The following is a 21,281-nucleotide window of genomic DNA, read 5'->3' on the forward strand; positions in this document are numbered from 1 at the left end:
TATAATTATTATTATTGTTATCATCCTTTTCTTTTCTGTCCTATTAAGCTGTCTTTATCTCAGCCCACAAATTCTACTCTTTTTTTCCCGATTCTCTCCCCCATCCCACTGGTGGGGGAGTGAGCGAACAGCTGTGTGGTGTTTAGCTACCTGCCAGGTTAAACCACAACAGGTTACTAACGTAAGTAACTTCCTATTGCTCGGTTTGTACAAACCTTGTTGTTTGATTAATAGTGGTGGAATGACAAGTGTGATTAAAAACTGAGCATTCACAACCAATTTTTAGGGAAACCAAAATCCAGGCCTTCTTTAAAAGATGTGAAATGTTTCTATCCTATTATCAGAGAATATGAGTAATTGTTGAGTTACTTAAAAAGGAAACGTCAACATTTCCTTTGCTGTATGCATGACACTCATTTGGACAAAAAATCAGGTATAATTTCTGAGCATTTCAAGTATTTCACATTGCATAAACTCCAAAATCTTTGTTACTAACAGACAATCTATTGAACATATCACAGCTAACATGCTTTGGAGAGCTGAGAAAAACCTGAAAAGAAAACATGTACTATAGTTGTAGTTAGTTAAATTACTGAAAACTGAATATCTGCTTAAGTGGATCTTTGATAGTAAATATTATAAGGTGTGGATTCCATCTCTCATGCTATTGGTTTTATAGCCTGAAAATAATTCTATTTTATACAAGCCGTGAACACATTTCAGCAATCTCCAGCCAAATTTTGAAAAGCAATTTTCAGCTCACTGCTTCTATAGTACAATTCAGTTCTCACCCTTCATATAAAATGTTAGTGGATGTGACACTCTTGTCAGTCTGAGGTTTTCATTCAGCCCACCATATGCAAGGTGGGTTAGTTGATTGGATTATTTTTGGTTTACTGGTACGGTATGTCTAAACAGCTTCATCAGTTAAGTAAATGTCAGTGAATCCTTATACAAAACCAAGGGTTGACAATGGATAGTTGGAAGTTGAAATAATGCTACTGAGGATTAGGGAAGGGTTGTCTTACAGACTGAATCATCTTAATTGTTGCTTGACCAAGGTGAGGTGCATTGGATTTTTTGGTTTTTTGTCATTGATGAAAACTTGGGGAACTTAAAGGATAGCAGTTACAAGAATGTGTATGGAGATGTCACAGAAATTTGATCCAAACATTTCTTAGTGGGTGAGGTATAACAGGACTCAACCACTGGATCCTTGATGTCCTGAGACGAGGTTAACATTTTCTTGCTCTTGTATCTGAGTGTACTCCATATACTCAGTGATTTTGAGACAGAGCAGTCCAAACCATTGCCTGGTGCTCTTGAATGTCCAGGCGCACTAATAGGCTTAGTTACAGTTCCCTCCAAATGGGCAAGCACTACTTTTCTACTTACAGCCTTTAGGGATGAGGTTGGAACCCTAAATTTAATGAAGAGCTTGTTTCTATGTGAGTTATGGTTAGAGAAACGCTGTTTTCAGCTCTGTGGACTTCATGGACTTCCTGAAGGCCATTCCTTGGCTTCCTGAGTTTTGTCCAGGTGGGTAGACATCCTTTTGGTGGAGTATGAGTAAATAGAACGTGGAGGTCTAGGCAGGAGAACATGCTTCTGGTGTTGGAATAACTTCCTCTTGCTTAAAACTAGATTCTGTCACTTTTCTTCCAAGTTTTTTACTAGGTTATATCCAGGCTTCAACCCCTAGGGCTAGTTTACCACAGAGTAGTAAGTGTCAGTGAGCGTGGTGGCACCAAAAAGACATTTTTCCATGTCACAAAATCATTCACATTTGATAGACAGTTTCAAAAACATTGTATGTGGCTCTTTGCAGTGGTCTTTTACTTTCCATCAAAGCCCTGGCAATCTCTGGTGCTCGCAGGTGGACTGTACCAGTCTTGTCCCTCATCTCACTGAACACTGCAGTTGCTGGAAATTTTGAGTGTTTGTTTTTTCTGAAACTGTTTATAGATAGAAATTATTATATATAACAGAGATGTAACAAGGTCCAGGATGTGCTGACTTCTTATTCTTGCTTCCCTATTGTATGTTGGCTCACTTCAGAGAGAGAAGCTCTGTTTATAGCAATCTTGAGTTGAACTCGTTTACAGCAGATCTATATTTGGGCATCTTTGCACATATCGTTGTGTCTAAAATGGGCACCATAATTCTTACCTTGTAGAGGAGTTAGGAGATTAGTTACTGTCTGTAAAAAGCTTTAAAAATGACAAATCCTGTGTTTGCATATCTTCAGAATATAATTGGGAAGCCAGCCAATTAATCTGCTTCCTAGAAATTAATACTTCAAAATTACTTGCTCTATAAAAATTGTTTATGTGCATGATTTGGGGTAGGTATACCTTTTTTCTTTTTTTTTTTTTGTGTATGTGATGGTGTTTACTGAGAAACCCAGGCTTCACTCTTGCAGTACACACTGTATAGACGCAATCTTCAAAACTGAGGCCCATTATATAGTTTCATTAATTACCTGTTTAGTCATTATTTAAAATGAAGCTGCATGTTTTTAGTAGTGAGGGTAATTTAATACCTAGAACAATTGAACATGGACTCAGGTGGGTTTTTCATTACTTTTTATGTTAGGATTGATTAAGGAGGGTCTGTGTCTCACCTTGATCCTGTATGTTTGATGCAGGAGCTGTCTAGTGAGATTTTTCTGTCCTATATTACGTAAGTCATCAGACTAGAACATTATAAATGTCCCTTCTGACCTTTAAAGTCTGATTTTTTTAATTAAGATACAGGGATGTCTTTTGTGGGGCAAAACAAATACTGAGATCATTTATAGCTGAATTCATGTGGAGTAGCTCTGCATCATTATCAGATTTCAGGCAAGAAAGTTGGTACTCTGGCTGTTGTTTGGACAAGGAGAGAAAGGCTGTCAGTACATGGAAGAAGGTTAGGGTTGGTAAGAATGGTGAAGGAATGTGACAGGGTAAAAAACCACAAAAAGTCCAATTCCTGAAAAACATATAAAACTGCCACTGACTACAGTATTCCCTGTTGTCTCTTTCTATCTATTTCCCCCATCTGTCCTTTGTCACTTTGAACAGCACAGTTTTCTACTAATACGGCTGTATTGTGCTTAGTTATGTGGTAGGGCTGTAATCTTGATTCCCTTTAGCTGCGCCATGCTTGAGGAGAGACCAGAACTTGGATTAACTTGACTGTTCATTCCCTCCTCTTTGGCCCCAGTGGAAAGGCAGCTAATGACACACAGGAGAAATGGAGGTAGAGACAAGAGACAAGGCATTCCCTCTTCTTTGGCAGTGGAAAGTGGAAAGGCAGCTAATGACACACAGGAGAAATGGAGGTAGAGACAAGAAGTGAGGAGCTGTGCCCACAGCCTCCATGCTGGAATAGGTCATCAGTAAGAATAATGGAATGTCTGTGCTCCTTTTCCATCTCTTGGACTGCAAACATTTCGCTACAGGAGATCATGGTTCCAACATGTACCTGACCATTTGTTGAACTCTCCACATACAGGTTGAATGTGTGTGTCCTGAAAATGTCTCAAACTACAAATAAAACTCTTTCAAAGGAAGTTATTTTCCCTTTGCAAGCATAAGGAATGTATTATAAAGAAACTGAAGATTGGAAGGGATCTGAGGCAACAAGTGGTAGCTAAAATTTAGAGGTTTTACTGATAAGCGGGATCTGCAGACCTGAGTGCTGTGTCCTTTTTCCAGTGCTTGGGAAGGTGATAATCCTAGGAATGGGGTTGAGGGCATACAGTGGTGAGCAGGATACCTACACCATTAGTTATTGGGAGAAATTTTGTCTGTCTCTTGGTGTAGGCAGGTTTGATTTGGCTGTGGTTTATAGAAAATACTTTTCACTTTATAGAAATTAGGTCTATAGAAAGTATCTTCAGGGCACAGCTACTGCATCAGTCACCTAAGGAAGTTAGATGTAGAGATGTATCAGTGTCAGTCCCAGAAGACCTTACACGTGGGAGGAGAGCCTAAGGATATGCAGGAAGGCAGCCGTTCCGGGAACGCTATGAATGTTTACTAGTGAATATACTGGTGTTGGGATGCAGCCTTTCAGGTCCCTGAAAAGTTGAATGAGGGGCTTTGTGGATTGCTCTGCCAGACTCAAGCACGGTGATAATGGTGCAAGTCCCAGGTTGGTTGCCAAAAAGCCTTTAGGAGACCGGTCTCATATACAGAATTCCCAACAAAATGAGACACTTAACCTGATTGTCCTGAATTCCAGTCCCGTACCCTCAGTATAGGCCTTATTTCTGTTCAATGCAAGGCACTGGAGACAGCAGCAATAATGAATGTTGCAAGAAGAGGGAAAATGTCCTGCAGCTAAGTAATGCACAGCCTTCTAGGCAAGCAGCTTGCAGTTTCTGGCAGGAAATTCCCACTGGACAGTGTCAAATGCATTTTGAGATGATGGTACCCATGTTCAGTTTATTATTAGTGAATAATTTAGCTGTACTTACTGTGTTCTATCAGTTCCTGTAGGCTTTACTTTTTGAAATTTCCTCTTGTGTGGCAGAATGTTTCCCTGTTGATAAAATACTGCTGAAGTACAAATGGTCTGCATTGAAAATACAGCAGATGGGGCCGTATTAGCCTGATTTTCTCATCCATGAAAACAAATGCTATAACCATTGTAATTTGGCATAATTTTGATGCAAGCCAACAGAGTTGCAGGAGAATTAAGGTCTGCAGTGATCTTTGTGTATTCCTTGATTTCTGTTTTACATGCAAGTTGGGTATGGTATTTTTTTATCGCTATAGTAAGAGTTTATAAAATGGGGTACATTTATGTATAACCTCCCTAATTCCAAAACTACTGATTGCATATTTAAATGTAATGACCTCAGAATACTGTTGCTCTTGACCCAGACAATATTTGCAGAATGGCTCAGGAAGGTGATTCACTGTCAGATGCCGGAACAGATTTTATGCAGCAGGTTGTAACTTGATTAATCCAATATTGGTTAAAGAGAGAAGACATCAAGCCATCTCATCTACCATACAATATAGGGTGTGTGTGTGTATATGTATATATATATACATACAGTATATATTTGGCCAGTGTTAAACCAAACCCAGAACAGATACTACAGCCCATCTCTGAATCTCCTCAGTGTGAGAGGTGGAGACCCAAAACAATGCCTTCTAATGTGTTCTTGAGCCAGTGGCTTGGCAGATAAAAGCCCTATTCTCATTTACCTCTAGAAGTTTTTTCCCTGTAATCCTGTTCAATATCAGATTTCTATCTACCAGGGGTGATGAAGTAACATTAAGATGATAAAAAACCCCTTAACCCCTGGGTGCCACCACAAAGCAACACAGAAGCTGAAATACTGCAGTGCCTCTCTACCAGTTTTGCAAATTACCTCTTTATTTTTTTAAAGAATCAAAATCAAAACCAAAATATGCAAGAAAAATCCAGACAATTAGTAAGAGCCAGCACTTCCTGAAAATGCCAATGTATCTTGTTTATAATAAAGTGCGAAGCAATTTGAAGGATTCAAGAGACTCACATACAGTCAAGTGAAGTTTTAATTAGCTCCCGTGAGACTATGAAAAAGGCTTTATTTGAGTGGACCAAAGGTCCAACTAGTCTAATACCCTATCTCACACTGTGGCCATGAGGACATGCCAGGGAAGGCATCAACTTAGGTGCATATATGACTTTTCCGTTCCCTCTCCTCTGAGACGAGTTTAAGCTTCCAGTTATTTTCAGCTTCAGGACTGTGTGAATTCTGAACGTGTGAATTCTGTGTGTTCCGTAGCCCACAATTTCTGTACAGTGAACTCTCTAGTCTCCCTGCAACCCATTGACACTTACTGCATTTACCACTTCCTTTGTCAAGGAGCAACACCAGTTTACTACTAGTTGCATCAAGACCCACTTTCTTCTGTTTGTTTTGAAGCTGGTTTCTGAGACATTCATTTGGTAGATTTTTTTTTTTTATTGGAAGAGAAATAGAGCAGTGGATCCCTATCCATCCATTCCATATCTCTTGTGATTTTGTAGACCCATGTTGTATCCCCAAAGTTGTTCCTTTCTTTGTACTGAAGAGTCTCAGCTTAAATTTTTATTATATAGATCTCTGATTTGGACATATGCAAGCGTTTCCATACCAGTTTTATCTTTTTCTGAACCTTTTCCATTTTATGTTGTCCTTTCTGTGATGGGAGGTCCAAAACTACTCACAGTATTCAAGATGTTTCGTAGAGTAACAGCCTTGTCTACTTTGTTCTGTTTCTTTCCCAATCATCCCTAGCACTCTGGTTTGCTTTTTTTGGCAGCTGCTGAGCATTGGGCTGGTGTTTTCATGGAACTTATTCCAGGATCTTACTCCTGAGTGGTAGCACCAAGCACAGAGCCCATCTTTTCACATGTGAAGTTTGGAATGTTTTTCATCATGTATGTCACTTTACGTTTGCGTACAATGAATTTCATCTGCCATTTTACTGTCCAGTAGCTCAAGTGTGTTGAATCTGCAGTTCTTTATAATAGGTTCTCATCATTACTATCTTGAATAGTTAACAAACTTTGTCATGCTTTGTAATGCCTGTCCCAGTCCTCAACGCAATTCCCTGAGGAAGTCCTTTGATGACCTTGTTCCACTGTAAGAACTGACAGATGGTCCAATATTCCAGCTCTGTTTCCTATCTTTTGATCAGATTTTTTTTTCTTTTTATCTGTGGAGGGACTTTTTTCTTGTAAGTCCTAGATGCGTAAGCGTTTCCCTAAAAATCTGTCAAAAGCATTACCGTATCATCGTAACCCAACTGCTTGTTGAGCCCTTCAGAGAACTCCACTGGGTTTAGAGGAGTTGACATCCTTTTACAAAAGCCATACTGACTCCTCCTAAGTACATCATATTAATTCTGATGTCCACTAATCTTGTTCTCATTATAGCTTCTACTAATTGGTGTGATACAAAGATGAAGTGTATTGGCTTCGTAGATCTCCCTGGAAACTTTTAAAAAAAATGTCACGGTTTTCACCCTGCTGTCATTATTCCATTCTCATGCTAAGTTAACAACAGTGGGCTAAGAATTTCCTGCCAGTGCTAGTGGCACAGCAAGTCTCAAGATGTCGCAAAACCCAACCCTGGCATTTGTCTACCCTTGACTCAAGGTACAATACTCTCCTTCCCACAAACATGCTGCTGATTCAGTGATGGGAAGGGATTGTTGTCTTCTTCCTCAAGCATTTCCCTCACCTCCATACACTCATCCTCTTGCACTTTTTCCCTTTTAGGGATGCTGACTTCTTCCAAACATATTCCCTTCTTTTCCTTCCCTTTCCCCAGGATGTAAGAAATACAGAGTACACGGAATGTTTTGTATTTGAGAAGCTGGGCAAAATACTGTCAGTAGAACACATCTGAAAACTTCATGAGTTAACATGTCCTTGAACAGTAAAAGCTACTTTGATTTAGCTGCTTTTCCTTCAAGGATTATTGAGGAGTCTTCAATTGCTAAAATGATTGTCCTCTTCTGCCCAATAATTTACTAGTGCTTGAGATCGCATATAGGTTTCCACACTCCGAAATGAAAATGTCTGTAGAAGTCAATAGTGCGAAATATTTGTAGCTTGTCATCTTAAATTTTAATTAATCGCCTCTCCCACCTTTTTAGCCTCAAAGGTTTTTAACCTGCCCTTATAAACATCAGGAGGGAATATAAGCCTTAAAGATACAGCAAATGATTAAGCTTCTTCATGCCTCACATTGAAGACAGACTTTTGTTAAGGCTCTTAATTTTTCGTAGCAATCGTGGTACACAGACTAACTTTTCACAGTTGTTTTGCACTTATAATCTCCATTCTTATCAATATTGATGGCTGGAATTTTCTTTTTAAATTACTCTCGAAGTCCTGGCTTGAATGACTAAACCGAGACTGTGCAATAAGTCACTGAAAGATCAGCAAATAGCATCTAATGAGGTCACACCACTTTTAAGCTTTAAAAATGGTATTTTTATGTTATATTAGGAAGAGAATTAGAGTTGTTTTATGTTTAGTATGAAAAGTTTAGAGAAAAGTAGTTCATAGGCGAGTAGCTATTACCACACTATAATAATTTACAAGCCCACAATATGACAAAATTTGGTAGTCACCTTGGAGACCTTTGCAACATAATTTAAATGTTTATATGCCGTGGTAATGGAAGGATAAGACAGCAAAACCACTGTTGACACATGCATCATTTCTCCAGTATTTTTTCCATCCGGACATTCAAAGCTGACCAAATTTACGAGGAGCTGAAGGCAGGAGCTTGCAGTAGGAATTGTCAAGCAGCGTTATTATCTAGGGTAGCAGCTTTTCTGCCTGTGACAGGTAGCAGCACCACCGTGGGAAGATGAGTGCTCATTCTCCTTGGTCCTTCAGTGTTTCGGTAACTGAATTGTTGCAAGCATCACCACTAATTTACAAATGGAAAAGACACATCGGGTTACTACAACTACTGGGGGATGAAAATGAGTAACAGACGAAACAGACGTAGCAATAAGTTATCAGGGGATAGGAGATAAGAGATAGGATAGGAGGTGTCCTTTGTAGTTTCCATGCGAGGTGGAGGGAAGAGAATGAGCTGAGGGACCGTCCCCATGCATTGGAGAGTGCGTGCTTGTGTCGGTGTGACTCACTTCATAAACAGCACATAGTCTTGTCAGTCACAAGGAGAACAGCATTCTGCTGTCGGGAAATTTAGTCTTAGTCTTGTCTGTATTGGTGGAAGCTCTACCTCAGTATGCCTTAGAAGTAGTGTGTCTGTTACAGGGCGTATATAATTTGGGTTGTTTTTTTTGGTTTTGTTTTTTTTTGTTTGCTTGTTTCTTTGGTTGGTTTGGTTTTTTGTTCTGCTTTTTACCAGAATGATGCTTGTTTTTCCCCTTGGAAAGCATGGCAACTTCATAGCTTTTGCTGACTTATTTTGAATACAGCCATTATTTGGACAGTTTTATAAAGACAAAGTTATGGTGTGAACTGCTGTCAGTGGGGAGCCCAGCATAATAATCAGTGTACTCTGGTACAGGACTTCTTTCAGTCAGGGTCTTAATCTTGTTCCAGCCTTGTCTCTGAAGCGGAGATGCCCGTCAGCTCATTCCTTAGTCTTTCCTTTTCACCATAGGAAGAAGCTGAGTAGTACTAGATACAAGCCAGACAAGTGATACACAACAATATTCTTGATGCATCTTGATCCCATTGTTCTTTCCTTGACTGTCAGTCAAGATAGTGCCTTCATACCTATGCAAGGTATGTGAACCTTTCCCTCCTTTTGTTTCCAAGCTTTACTTCGTATAACTCTGCCAAAGATGTTTTTATTAAAACGAAGACTTAGCATTTTGCTTGTGCATACCTGAATACTGAAAAGACTCCTTAAAATGAAAGTACTGAATTTGGTTTATATCAAAATACAGAATGTTCATTTTATCTTCAATGAGTCTGACGATTTTCAGAATAAACAATAATAAAAAAATTGTGCAACTGAACCACGGGCTTAACTTGAAACATGAGTGCCTGCCTGATAGCCCAACAGACATGATGAATGATGATGAGGGTAGTTGTTGTAAATGTGTCCTATAGTTCTTAAGTATTTACTGTCATCACTTCAAGAAACTAATAGTGTGTATGCAGAAAGGTGGTTTTTACCTGTACTGTACTGCAGTGTTGTGGAAGCTGAGCTGTTTAGCAGATTGAATGGCAGTGCTAAAATTATATATGTCTATATATAAATATATATATATGTATAAAGGCCCACTCACATACATCATCAACTTGAAAATCTAATAATGCATCACAGATACCATCTTACTTTTTTGTAGTAAATTAGTTTTGTAAATGAGCAACGTGTTTTAAAAAGAGAATTCAAGGATGACTTAGAGATTCTTTTTAGAGGCATGTTATGATATTTTGCTTGCACTTTGCTTACTCTAGAGTTGATTACTTCTGGATAAATGATGTGATAGTTGATAGTGATGCTTGAGTGCCATATGCATGTTTGAGGGGGGTGGAGGATGTAGATAATTTTTAAAAGTAGCTTCTGAAAACAAATGCCTTTTATAATTTAGCTGTCGTTTCCATTGGGTGGTGTCCTACTGTAGTAGCCCTCTAAGTTTGTTTGAATTTGTGCATTTTCTTGGTCTAACTAAGCGTTTAGATCATGCCTATCGCCATAGTAACTGCACACCTCTTAAGTCTAAATTCTGCGACATGAGATCACTGCAAGTCTTGCTCAAAAGAGGTCTGAGTTACCTCACTTCAAAAGAAAAAGTAGGGAGGACTGTAATATTGTCTTTCCCTTTAACTTGAATCCCTACACAATGGGATTAAATCCAGTGCTTGTCTACACTTGTGTCTTTATTCTAATTTTATATGTAGCAGCTTTATGAAACGCAAATAACTTGTTATATAAAATGCCGCTCTGAACAGTGTGATTTATCTTTATATATACTTCTTAAAATAGACAATTCCATAGTCTATAAACAGAACACATTTGTCTGTAATCTTGCTGCACTTTTTACTGTCCTGTAGGTCATTTTCAACTGCACTGTATTGTTATAAAAGTTTTTATCACTGCTATGGAGAATCCTATGGACCTGATTAAATGTTTCTTTCTATTCATGGCATTCAGGTCTAAGTGGTACGCACTGTCAAAAAATCACAGTTTTATTGTCGTCTATAAACAGAACACATTTGTCTGTAATCTTGCTGCACTTTTTACTGTCCTGTAGGTCATTTTCAACTGCACTGTATTGTTATAAAAGTTTTTATCACTGCTATGGAGAATCCTATGGACCTGATTAAATGTTTCTTTCTATTCATGGCATTCAGGTCTAAGTGGTACGCACTGTCAAAAAATCACAGTTTTATTGTCCTTTTAATGATTTATTGATCCTCGTCTGTGCTCTGGTGTTGTTTCATTTCTGAAACTTAATGGACCTGACCCTGGACTTTCTTTGTACAGCCTGTTAAATGTGAATGCTGCTTCTTATTTTGCCTTGTTTCTGTTTTGTTGGTTTGTTACTAATCCTGCAGTGCTTGTGGTCTTCTGTATGAAAAGTGTTTTGTATACATGTAACAATGTTTAGTAAATTAATATAATGCACAAATGAACAGTTTTCTCCTTGTGGAATGCCATCATATGTACTCATGTTACCTGAAAAGAAACCAAACATATGAGTGTACTCAGATGCAGAGAGGCAGCTTGGTTTTGTAAATGTGAGGTCCCCAGGCACAAACCTCGATGCAAATACAGGTGCACAGGCAGTGCTAGAGCCAGTGTAGTGAATCCAGTGCATCTGGGGTGTATTGAACCTGCTCTGTGCACACTGCGCATCCAACTTGTGTGTTGTACGTGCACAGCAGGCTGCCAGATGTTTCAGAAGGCACCAATAAATGGCTGAAATAATCTCTTTTTTATATGGACAAAATTCCTTATCAGTGTTGACGATATCTGCAGCCAATTCTCTGTAGGTAAAATTTCATCCCTTCTGTTTCTGTCTATGCTTGTGTTCCTCCTGCCTTGGAAATGGCTTTTAATTCTGAGCCGTTTTATATTTGCTTGATCTCCAGCATGGTGTTTGGCTCAGAGAGGCTTCTTCAGCTGAGCTGTGGGCTTGACAATGAAAGCACGATGTTGACATCACTTCAGGTTTCTTACTGCTGTAAACAATGGCTAATGGCGTGGGAGAACGCAAATTACATACCTCGCTTGCTGACTGGAGCAAGTTTGGGATTTGCTGTTAGACCCCAGAAAGTAATTGCTGCCACATGTGGTTATACTGGGTTCCCTGGGATGAAGGTGGAAGAGGGGTTGAGAAGTTCTAGGTAATGAAGAGAACTGAGTGATCTGGTGCAGGGATGTTTAGCTATAGGAGCTCCTGAATCACATCGGACCTAATAACCAGATGGTTTTATGTATGGTCCCTCTGCCTGTGAAGCAGCTTGCTTACTAATGGGTGTATTTAAGGCACCTATGGAAATTACAGGTGTGCGTTTAGGTAGAATATTTTCTCACCTATTTTCATCTAAGTTGGAAGAATTCCGTTTGCTACCTGGCTCTAAGTTAGTATGCAAGCTATGCAAAATAAGGTCGTAAATTACCAACATTGTGAAATGGGTTTTAAGGTAGATGACTGGGGGTTCTCCCCTCCCCACTAGATATTACCATTATTACTATATTCTGAAAATAGCAAAAACTTTCCTGAAATTCTGTCTTCTACGGAACATACTGTGGGCAATGTCCTTCATGTAAGAAATGCCATCGAAGAATATGACACTTCTTGTGTGAACAGCATTTTCTTGTGAAAACAAAAAGTTGTTGCAATGACAATTATGGGTGAGGCTTCTTCAAAGAAGGGCAAAAATGTTTTGGGAGTGTGATGAATGAGAAGGGACACTTTCCTTGTTCTTTTGGAAAGGTGAGGAAATAAGCTAGAGCCAGTGCACAATCCGCGTTCTTGTGAGGAAGTAGTGGCAGTTCCAGATTTGGTGTCCCGTGCTGGCATCTAAGAAAAATTTTAGGTGAAAAAACGCAAGGGAGAAAGAACTACAGGCACCCCACTACAGTCACACTATTGTATTTGACTGTAGAAGCTGCTTAGGGAATTATATTCTGTTGTTTTGTGTGTGGGAGCTTAAGAACAATAACTTACGATAAGTATCATGAAAGCTATTACCTTGATACACAGGGGAATATGTTAAGGATACAGTTTCAACTTCAATCCATGTTTCATAACTAATAGCTTAATACACATCTTCCTAGGCTGGCAATGCTTTGGGCTGTGTTTAAAAAATAAGATTTTTTTTTTTTTTAATTTTATATATCTATTTTATTTAAAAGAGTTTCTGAACATTTTTTTCTTGTTCTAATTTGCAGCATTACTTTACTGTTCTTTTTGGCCATGAAGGGCAGAAGCCACTGGAGCTCCGTTGCGAGGACGAAGTTGATGGAGATGAATGGGTAGAAGCTATTCACCAAGCTAGGTATGAAACCTGATTTTTAATCCTCAGCTCCATTTTATTGTAAATAAATTGATAATAATTTGAAAATCTAAATTCACTGTCTAAATAGAAATAAATGTTACAGTGCATTACATGCATATTGCTTGCAATTCATGGGTATGTTATAGGAAAAAATGCCTTTATCATTCATGCTTATATCACTGTATTTTATCATTCACGAGTGATTGTGTTCCAGTTGAAATTAGTTCAAGAAAAATACTCTTTTATTGGAAACGATCCCTAGGATTAGTCCTCTGTTAGGGGCAAAATGTGTTATATGAATGAAGAAATAGGTGATATGCAAAATGAATAAATGTTTCTTAAAAAGCTCATATATAGAAATAAATGTAAGAAAGACGAGGTCAAACCATTATGATGATAAAGTGCCACAAATAAAATTTCGACTTTAAAGCTGAAGTCCTGAACAACGATCAGTCTTGTGAAAAGGGACATGGTAGGACTTCCAGCCATGGAGTAATCTTCCCCTGAGAAGAGGTCTGCATGGCGAATAGGCAAGGTTTACACCCTAATCTAAATGAAAATCATCTAACTGAAGGTCTGTGAAATGGTTTGCGGAGGCAAATGTCTTTGCTGAAATGCACTTTCTCCAGCCTCCTCTCATAGACACTCACCTCAGCTAATCTACAGTGCCATGGTAACGCACGAGGAACCAGGCAGTTTCTGAGTTGCTTAGGACATGAGCCATGTAAACAGAAGTGATTTTGCTTTATAACTAAAAATGAACACCACCAGCTAGTAGTTTTTAATTTAGAACTTGTAAAATGAGGCCCTGAAGCTGCAGGTCTTGTGTCAGCTGGGCATCCAGTGTTTGAATCTGCATCCTGTTCATAGCATTGGTACCTAACTGAACAGGGTTTCCTGCTTTCTTGGAAAGCACCTGCTGGGTTGTGGTATTAGGTGAACACATTATTTCACATCTTGAGAAGCTATGAGGCTTTGAACTGTCAGCCCATCCCAGGAGAGCATGTCCACCAGCGGGCAGTCCCGTATTGCTGAGGGAGGAAGAGAGAAGGAAGATCTTCACTTTGTGTCTGGATCTGGGTCCATTTCTTTTGTGGAGTACGACTGAAAGCAAGTGAAGAAAGGGGCATGACTTTTTGCCTTGTGGTAAGGGCATTCAGGGGAAGCAGGATCCTACAGTTCCCTGTTCTCAGGATAATTTTCTTCTTGTCCATTGCCTGGTGTAAAAGACATGTAAGCAAGAAGAGTTTCATAACACTGAGTTAAAATTTCTCTCTGGGTAGTTCAGTCCATAAATGTATCACACATGAATTTTCAAGGCAGAACTTAACAGAAAATTAAGCCAACGTTAAACAACACACAGTTGAAAATACTGAGAACTTAAACTTGCTAAGAAGAAGTTAGTCATGAGGTTCGAGGTCGGGGTGGTTGAATTTTGACTCCACCAGAAAGTTATCACTGCAGCCTTCAGAAGATAACTGGGTCTCTGTTGCAAGCAAGATCAGTCTTTGTATCTCTGTCCCTTTTGCTATTTGAATTTTTTCCCCTTTATTTGTGCCTATCTGAAATGACAGTCCTAATAATACCAAACTATGGACACCACTGTGAAGGATATTCTCAGGACCCTATATCATTTGGGGGATTTTCTTAATCTACTTTTCTGCATAGGTCTCTAAATTTCTTGGGGAAATTTTTCAGGAACTGGGATGTGGCTTTTTTTTTCCCTAGTAATCTTTTCTTGAAGAAAATATCAACAAGTGACAAAAAATTTTCTGAAATTTACTTGCTAAACATAGAGTGTTGTACACTACTGTGGTTACCTCATTGTTCTGATGTTTTTCTACTTCACCAGAAGCTGCTTTTATTTGCTTTACATTGTGTCTAGCAAAACAACTTGGAGTTGCATAATTAGTTACTTAACCATTGGGTCTTTTACCAAAGATACATAACAAAGAAGTGAAAATAATAGTTTTAGACTATTGCATAAGATTTTTCTTGCCAACTTAATTAAACAAAATAGAACAGATTTGCTTCAGGGATTAAATTTTGCCTGCGTCATGATTTGGACTTTTTTCCTTGAGTTCATCTGTCTTTTTGACAAACGGGACAGCTTTGACAAACTTCTTCCGTGTCACTGTTCATTTGAGGCTAGCCTAAGACATTTCTGACCCTTCTCTCAGGTTTTTGTTTTGAATTGCTAAATGACATTTTGTGTAGCCCTTTGAAGATACTTTATTGTAGTATCTCAGGTGTCTTAGGTAAAAATTCTAGGAGGTATTGAGAACATTCCCACTACCCTTAAATTGAAAACAGGTCTGGGAACATCCTGTTCTGTGTCATATGTTGGCATTTGCGAAATGGAAATACTTAATTGCTTTCCGGAGGGTCTCATCCTCATAAGTAGCTATGGTAATCCATGTTTTAGCTGAGACCAAGTAGTTGAGGTTTTTTTCTTCTGTCCTTTTTTTTCACCCCCTTTTCTTAGATGGACGTATGCAAAATCTAATTTTGGATTGCTTTTTGTGACTTTTTGCCAAATACATGTTTGCAGCCATCAAAATCTCTTCCATGTTTTATTTATTTTACAAGTTATAAACAGACTGTTGAAAAAATAACACGGTCTCACTGCACCCCATGTCCCACTCTAGATAAATAGGTATTTTATTTGGATGCAAGTTCATAATTAAAGGATTTTCTGCTGTGGCATTGTCCATTGTTTCTTGGAAGATTTCACTGTGGGTGGGATGCTACTGCTTATCATTTGGGGGGTACTGTGCACACTCCTCGAGAGCTGACAGGCTCTTGCATGCTGCAGCTAGATGCTGCATTGCTTATGTTCCTGTCCGTAGTGCCCTCTCCTCATTTGAGAGAGATTGTTTTGTGAGCTTGCAATGGGAGGTGCAATTCAATATATTTTAATGGGACTCCATTATGAGCTCCACATGCATACCTACTTCTCATCTATTTCTATTTTATTTGAATTCTCAATGTTTTGAGTTCTCAGTAATATCCAGGGTGGCAGAGTAAGGTTTGCTTCTTCTGAGTTACATTTCTGGGCTGGAGGATTTGTTCTTGGCAAATCCTAATTCCTCTGTCAGTGACTGCATGTGGAAGTCCTGTTTTGGGCTTTATTCCAGAACTCAGTCTCTTAGGAAAAAAAATCTGTTTCACCCTCACTACACTGAGGTGGACTTTTCACCCTCTCTTACAAATTCTTCTATGGTTTTAATTTTTTTTTGCATTTAACTCAAAAGCATTTATGCTTCTTTTCTTTATATGGATGCACTACTAATCAAATTTCTTGGCCTTTTCTACTTTAGCTTATTGGAAAGTCTTAAAGTAGGTGCTTCAGGCTGTAGTTTCATGTATGCTTTAGTCCTGCATAAACCCACATTGCCGCTGAAGGAAGCAGTTGTCATTCTCATAAGTCAGCCATTCATTCCCACACCTTTACCAGCCCTTCTCTCATGCAGGCACAAGTGTGAACTTAATTGGGAAACTGATTTGCCCTAAAAGGAATTATGTTTTGTTTATTTTTTGCCAGCTTAGTTTTAATCCTTCTCATTCCTCCGGGTCTGTTCACTGCACATCCATGTAACACACCTGTGTTCACTGCACAAGGGAGAGGGAAGCACGTGGGTGGGATGTGGGAGAGCACAAGTGCTATGTGGGAGGGAAAGTGGGAGTGCCTCTTTCAGCTAGGTCGCTGTTTAAAGTGCATGAGCAACTACTGCCCTCCAACTGGCAATTTAAAAAAAAAAAAAAAAAGGCTTGCTCTCAGATTTGTTGACACACCACTTGCTGGTGCAGGGTGTGTTTCACATAGTATTTTGTAGGCAGTTGTGAGCTCAGTATGGTAGCTCAGAGCTGCCTGGAAGCTCAGGGCAAATGCCTTGCTAGTAATGCCTCGCTGTTGGAGAAACTGTATTAGCTGAGGCTTGGTGCTATAATAACCAAAATTTTGTATTTTCCAGTTGACTGGGAATGAGGCAGAGAGAATTTGAGTAATGTTCAAAACACGGGCAAAGCAATCTCATATCTGCCTTCCAAATAACGTCTGGCTAGATCCACAGAACAAAGTGGTAGGGGTTGCCAGAGCCGGTAGCTTGATAGAGGTGAGGCTGCCGCTGCTCCCTGTACCCAGGTTGAACCAGAAGTGAGCCTGGGCATGTATTTCCAACTCAAATGAACACCCATATGTACATACAAACACAGCTGGCTGCACAGATCAGCACAGACAGAAGCATTCAGCACTCTCACAGGCACAGACAACACCAGCAGCCTCATCCTGTTCCCCTCTCTGATCAGTATGAATGTATGTTAGTGGAAAAATACATACAATACATATATACAGTATGGGTCCCCCCAATAAATAGCCTAGCCATGCAGTCTGTCCAGGTGCTGGCCATGGATCCTTTGTCTCCCCAGTTGCTGGCACCTGGAAGTACAAGCCCCCAGTGCCCGCAGACCCTCTCCAGTTGCTGGTACTCAGACCCCCTCACTCACAGATAAGCTTGCATCCCCGCCCCAGCACACTGTGGATCCATCCCCCAGTACCTGGTCTGAGACACTTAGCTTACTCCAGTAACTGGCCCTGGACCCCATGGACTTCCAGGCATCTCACACACCCACATATGCATTGTGGATCCCCCACTAATTGGTGCACAGGTCCCCTCGACCCTGCACATATGAACACATATGTAGACCCAAACACTATGGATCCCTCCCGTAACTGCCTTGCATACTCAGACTAACTGGTAACTAGCCCTCGGATGTTCTCATCTCCATCTGTCACAGGCACATACACATGTGCAAATAAGTTTTTCAATCAACCACCCAACCACACGGTCTTCCTGGTAGCTGGGTTGGATCTCCTGTGCCCTCCAGTAGCCAAATCACAGTCTCTTATGATCCAACCTAGACTGACTGCATCTTCAACACCTGGCTTCCCAGCAACTAATCACTAGCTAGCCAGGCTTGACAGTGGCTAGTGATCACACACTGACATACACACCCAGATGATATGCACACACTCCCACCTCTCCAGTGGCACTGCAGACACACAGGGACCTATGGCCCCTGGGTCCCAACTCCAGTAGCTGGCAGTTAGAGCTCCATGGATGCATATACGGAGTCCCCTCACCCAGGAAAGTAATGAGTTTAATGAGAGGACAGGATGGACTGTGCTGATCAGGTGCAGAGCACAGCCAGACAAGTGTACTGATCAACCTGGTTACATGTGACCCTTTATCCCCTTTTATCCCCTTATCTCTGTGTTTTGCCAAGCTTGCTCCTCCTCAAACCTCCTTGATCCCTCCTTTTCCCTGCCTTTGGTTCCTCCCTTAAACATCCCATAACAAGCCTTGTACAATCCCAAAATGGTCTTCCCTGTATCCCATAATAAGTTTCTCTCCCCTATAGCTGGTAACCCTTCTCAGCCTGAAAGGTGATCTGGAGAGCCTTTCCACTGACTCATCTTGATGGGTTTCACCTGCCGGCTGATGAGGCTGGTGGCTGTCCTGTTATAGGCCTGGGAGGAGTGGGGTGGGGTAGGGGGCTTGTTTCTCTGACTGGGTTCCCCTGCCTGGCATTGTGGCCCTTCCTGTTTGTGGAGATGGACCTTTCATGGGCTGATCTTGTGATAGCCTTGGCAGCAGCCAGATCAGGGGGCTCGTTTCTCTCAGTTAGGTTATTTGGGTTACAGCAGCTACCATCGTTCCTCTGTGCTCCCTTGTGCTGGTTAAGATCAGCCTTTTATCACACACCCTAACATTGCCTACCAGAGGTGACCGTACCTCCTGTGCTCCTTGCACATCACTTCATAGAAATCTGTTTTATCCCCTAGAAGGGCTATGTTCTTGGAGCAGACATCTCAGTGCTGTTGCAAAGGGCTCCTTAAGCCCCTCAAGGGGGCTTGTAGGCCTTGGCAGGCAGCACTTTAGATAGCTTAGACACGAAACTTCAAAAGCAGTGATGGTTATTCTGGTAATTATGGCTGTCCAGATGATTGGTGTGGTCATTGTTTTCTAAGGGAACATTTGAAATCCCCCCAGTCACTATCACTATCTCTCTGGAGATAGTAGCTCTAAGTTCGTAACAGCTCTGTGAAGCCTCAGCTCGCGCAGCGAGGAGTGTCCCTTCCATTGTATTTGGTCTGGACTTCATAGCTGCTGTTGAATTCTGTCCCAGTTTTGCATAATGGGGTATAGTGCCTGTCTGGTCCAGTCTGTTTGTAGATGAATTCCTATGGTCAGATTTTCCTGGATAAATTGAGTGCCAGGACAATTGAAACAGCTGCTTTTAGTATGAGTTTTAAGTGAGTCTGATGAGTAACATTTTGGTTGATGAGGTGTGTTTTCAGGGTTGTCTCATTCTTGCATAAGAGGGTAGCATTCCCCTCCCCACACACCCATGGTCCAAGAGTAAACCATTCTCCAACTGACATGATTTGGGTGCATGAAACCTCCTGTGGTTGTTGGGTCCACCCTTCCAAAAGAGTTTGTATTCCAGTTTGTATTTCTCTGTCTCAGTTAAAAGGATCTTGTACTAAAAATCATGAGCCATTTGGGGTGTGGACTTCTCATGCTTCCCCGTGTATCACACAGTCCTACACCCACCCTCCAATCCTGGTTGCTTTAGTTGTTCACCAGTCCAAGTGCCATTTCCCACCTGTTTGTCTGGAAACTCCCCTTCTACAGCCTTTCTAAACAGTTGTCAATGCGTGTCTGAAAGCCGATCTTAATTTTGTATCTTCTGATAAGCCTCAGACCTGTAACCCTTGCAGCCATAGGTGTCCCTTGATATCCCATATCATACAGGAGTTGGTTAAAGGCTAATGGTGCTTGTGTACAGGTGGTCTCCTAAGTCACCTTGGTTAGAGTCATAGGGATGGATTGCATAAGTTCTATTGCAACTTTTACTGTTTCCATCCCTAGTGTGGCTGTTAATGTGCCATTAGACTTTAAAACCTGTCTGGAGGCTATTCCTCCTCTGTTAAGGAGTCCTATAGCTGCTTGAAGGTGGTTAGCATGGGCAGATGTAGGTAATTTCTTTTGCATTGCAGACCCCAGAGCCATATTGCCTGGTTTTCATAAAAAGTTGATTACATTGTGCATTTTGCATTTCAAAAGGGTGATTTGATATGATCATAAATAGTTCTGGCCAGGTTCAATGCCTGGTGCTTTTAAAGCTGCCTGAGCAGCTCTAGTACAATTAGCGTAGAATGATCCAATGAACCATAAGTCTGGTCTGAATTCAGTACAAAAATAAATTGTATTTGCTAGTAGCACTACTGGAGCCTTTATCTTGGTCTGCTGCTACAACGAGGAGACCCTAATAATGAGGCACTGGTTAAACGTTTTCCAGTTTTCCTACATTTTCTGAGCATGCCAACTCTCATGGGGCCTAAATGATGCACCATTTTTCTCAGGACTCACTTCGTTTCTTCCTGCCTCCATGTGGTAGGTAGTGGTCAATCAGAGCTTAAGGTTCTTGAAATACCTGGTTTGAGTCCTGTCTCTACAAACTATAATAGGAAATAGGTATAGCCTCAGCTTTCAGGATGCTCTGTCTTTAAGTCTCACTACATATTATTATAAGTTTATAGAATTGCTTCTCTCAATAAAATGTTAATACAAATTCATAGAAAGCTGTGTTTCGCAGCAGTTGCTTCTTTCTATTAAAGGATATCCAAGCCAGAGAACTAGATCTAGGCTGGCTGCTTACAAGTTGTTACATGAATTTTTCATCTTCCTTTGACATTTGAACACTTTGGTACAATTTTCTTTTATAAAGGATTTTGTATACATGTGTAATCAATTCAGTATTGAAACCCTGCCCTCTTCGAAGGCTCCTGGGCATTATGCTGGCTATACAGGTTAGCACTTTAGGCATGATGATCTTCAACTCATACATATGGAGAGTTGCATGAAAAGGGCTGTTGGAAGTACGTGAAGTTTATTCCAAAATCCTATGCTTTTCCTTTCCCAGAGCAAGTAGCAGTTTTCAGAAGGAAAATGGATAGCCTGTTCTAAGTTACTGTAGGTGTACATAGGCTTTTCTAATTAACTCCTCTTCATACTGCTAATTATGGGAGTGAAGGAAATGGTTTGGTTTCCAGGCTGAGACTGACATTTTAGACAGCCAAAGCCACTAACTAGGCAAAATACTCTAAGTACATCTCAAAAGAACAAAAACTTTTCAATCCTCCATAGCAAAGTTCTTGTTCCCTAGTAAAGCAAGACTGTGGAAGTCTGGCTTAATGCATTTAAAGAAGCTGAAAAATCCAGATAAAGTTTCTT

The 21,281-nt window shown here is 40.3% G+C and overlaps 1 protein-coding gene across 1 annotated transcript in view; it reads left to right on the forward strand.

Annotated features, from left to right (window-relative positions):
- Positions 1 to 21,281, forward strand: part of RASGRF2 (Ras protein specific guanine nucleotide releasing factor 2) — a 145,798-nt gene that overhangs the window by 34,328 nt on the left and 90,189 nt on the right. Inside the window, exon 2 of the mRNA XM_009281018.1 lies at positions 12,875 to 12,981. Coding sequence (XP_009279293.1) covers positions 12,875 to 12,981 — 107 coding nt within the window. The remainder of the gene's footprint in view (positions 1 to 12,874; positions 12,982 to 21,281) is intronic.

The sequence above is a fragment of the Aptenodytes forsteri genome, unplaced genomic scaffold (assembly GCF_000699145.1).
Source record: "Aptenodytes forsteri isolate BGI_AS27 unplaced genomic scaffold, ASM69914v1 Scaffold388, whole genome shotgun sequence".
Classification (NCBI taxonomy): Eukaryota; Metazoa; Chordata; class Aves; order Sphenisciformes; family Spheniscidae; genus Aptenodytes; species Aptenodytes forsteri.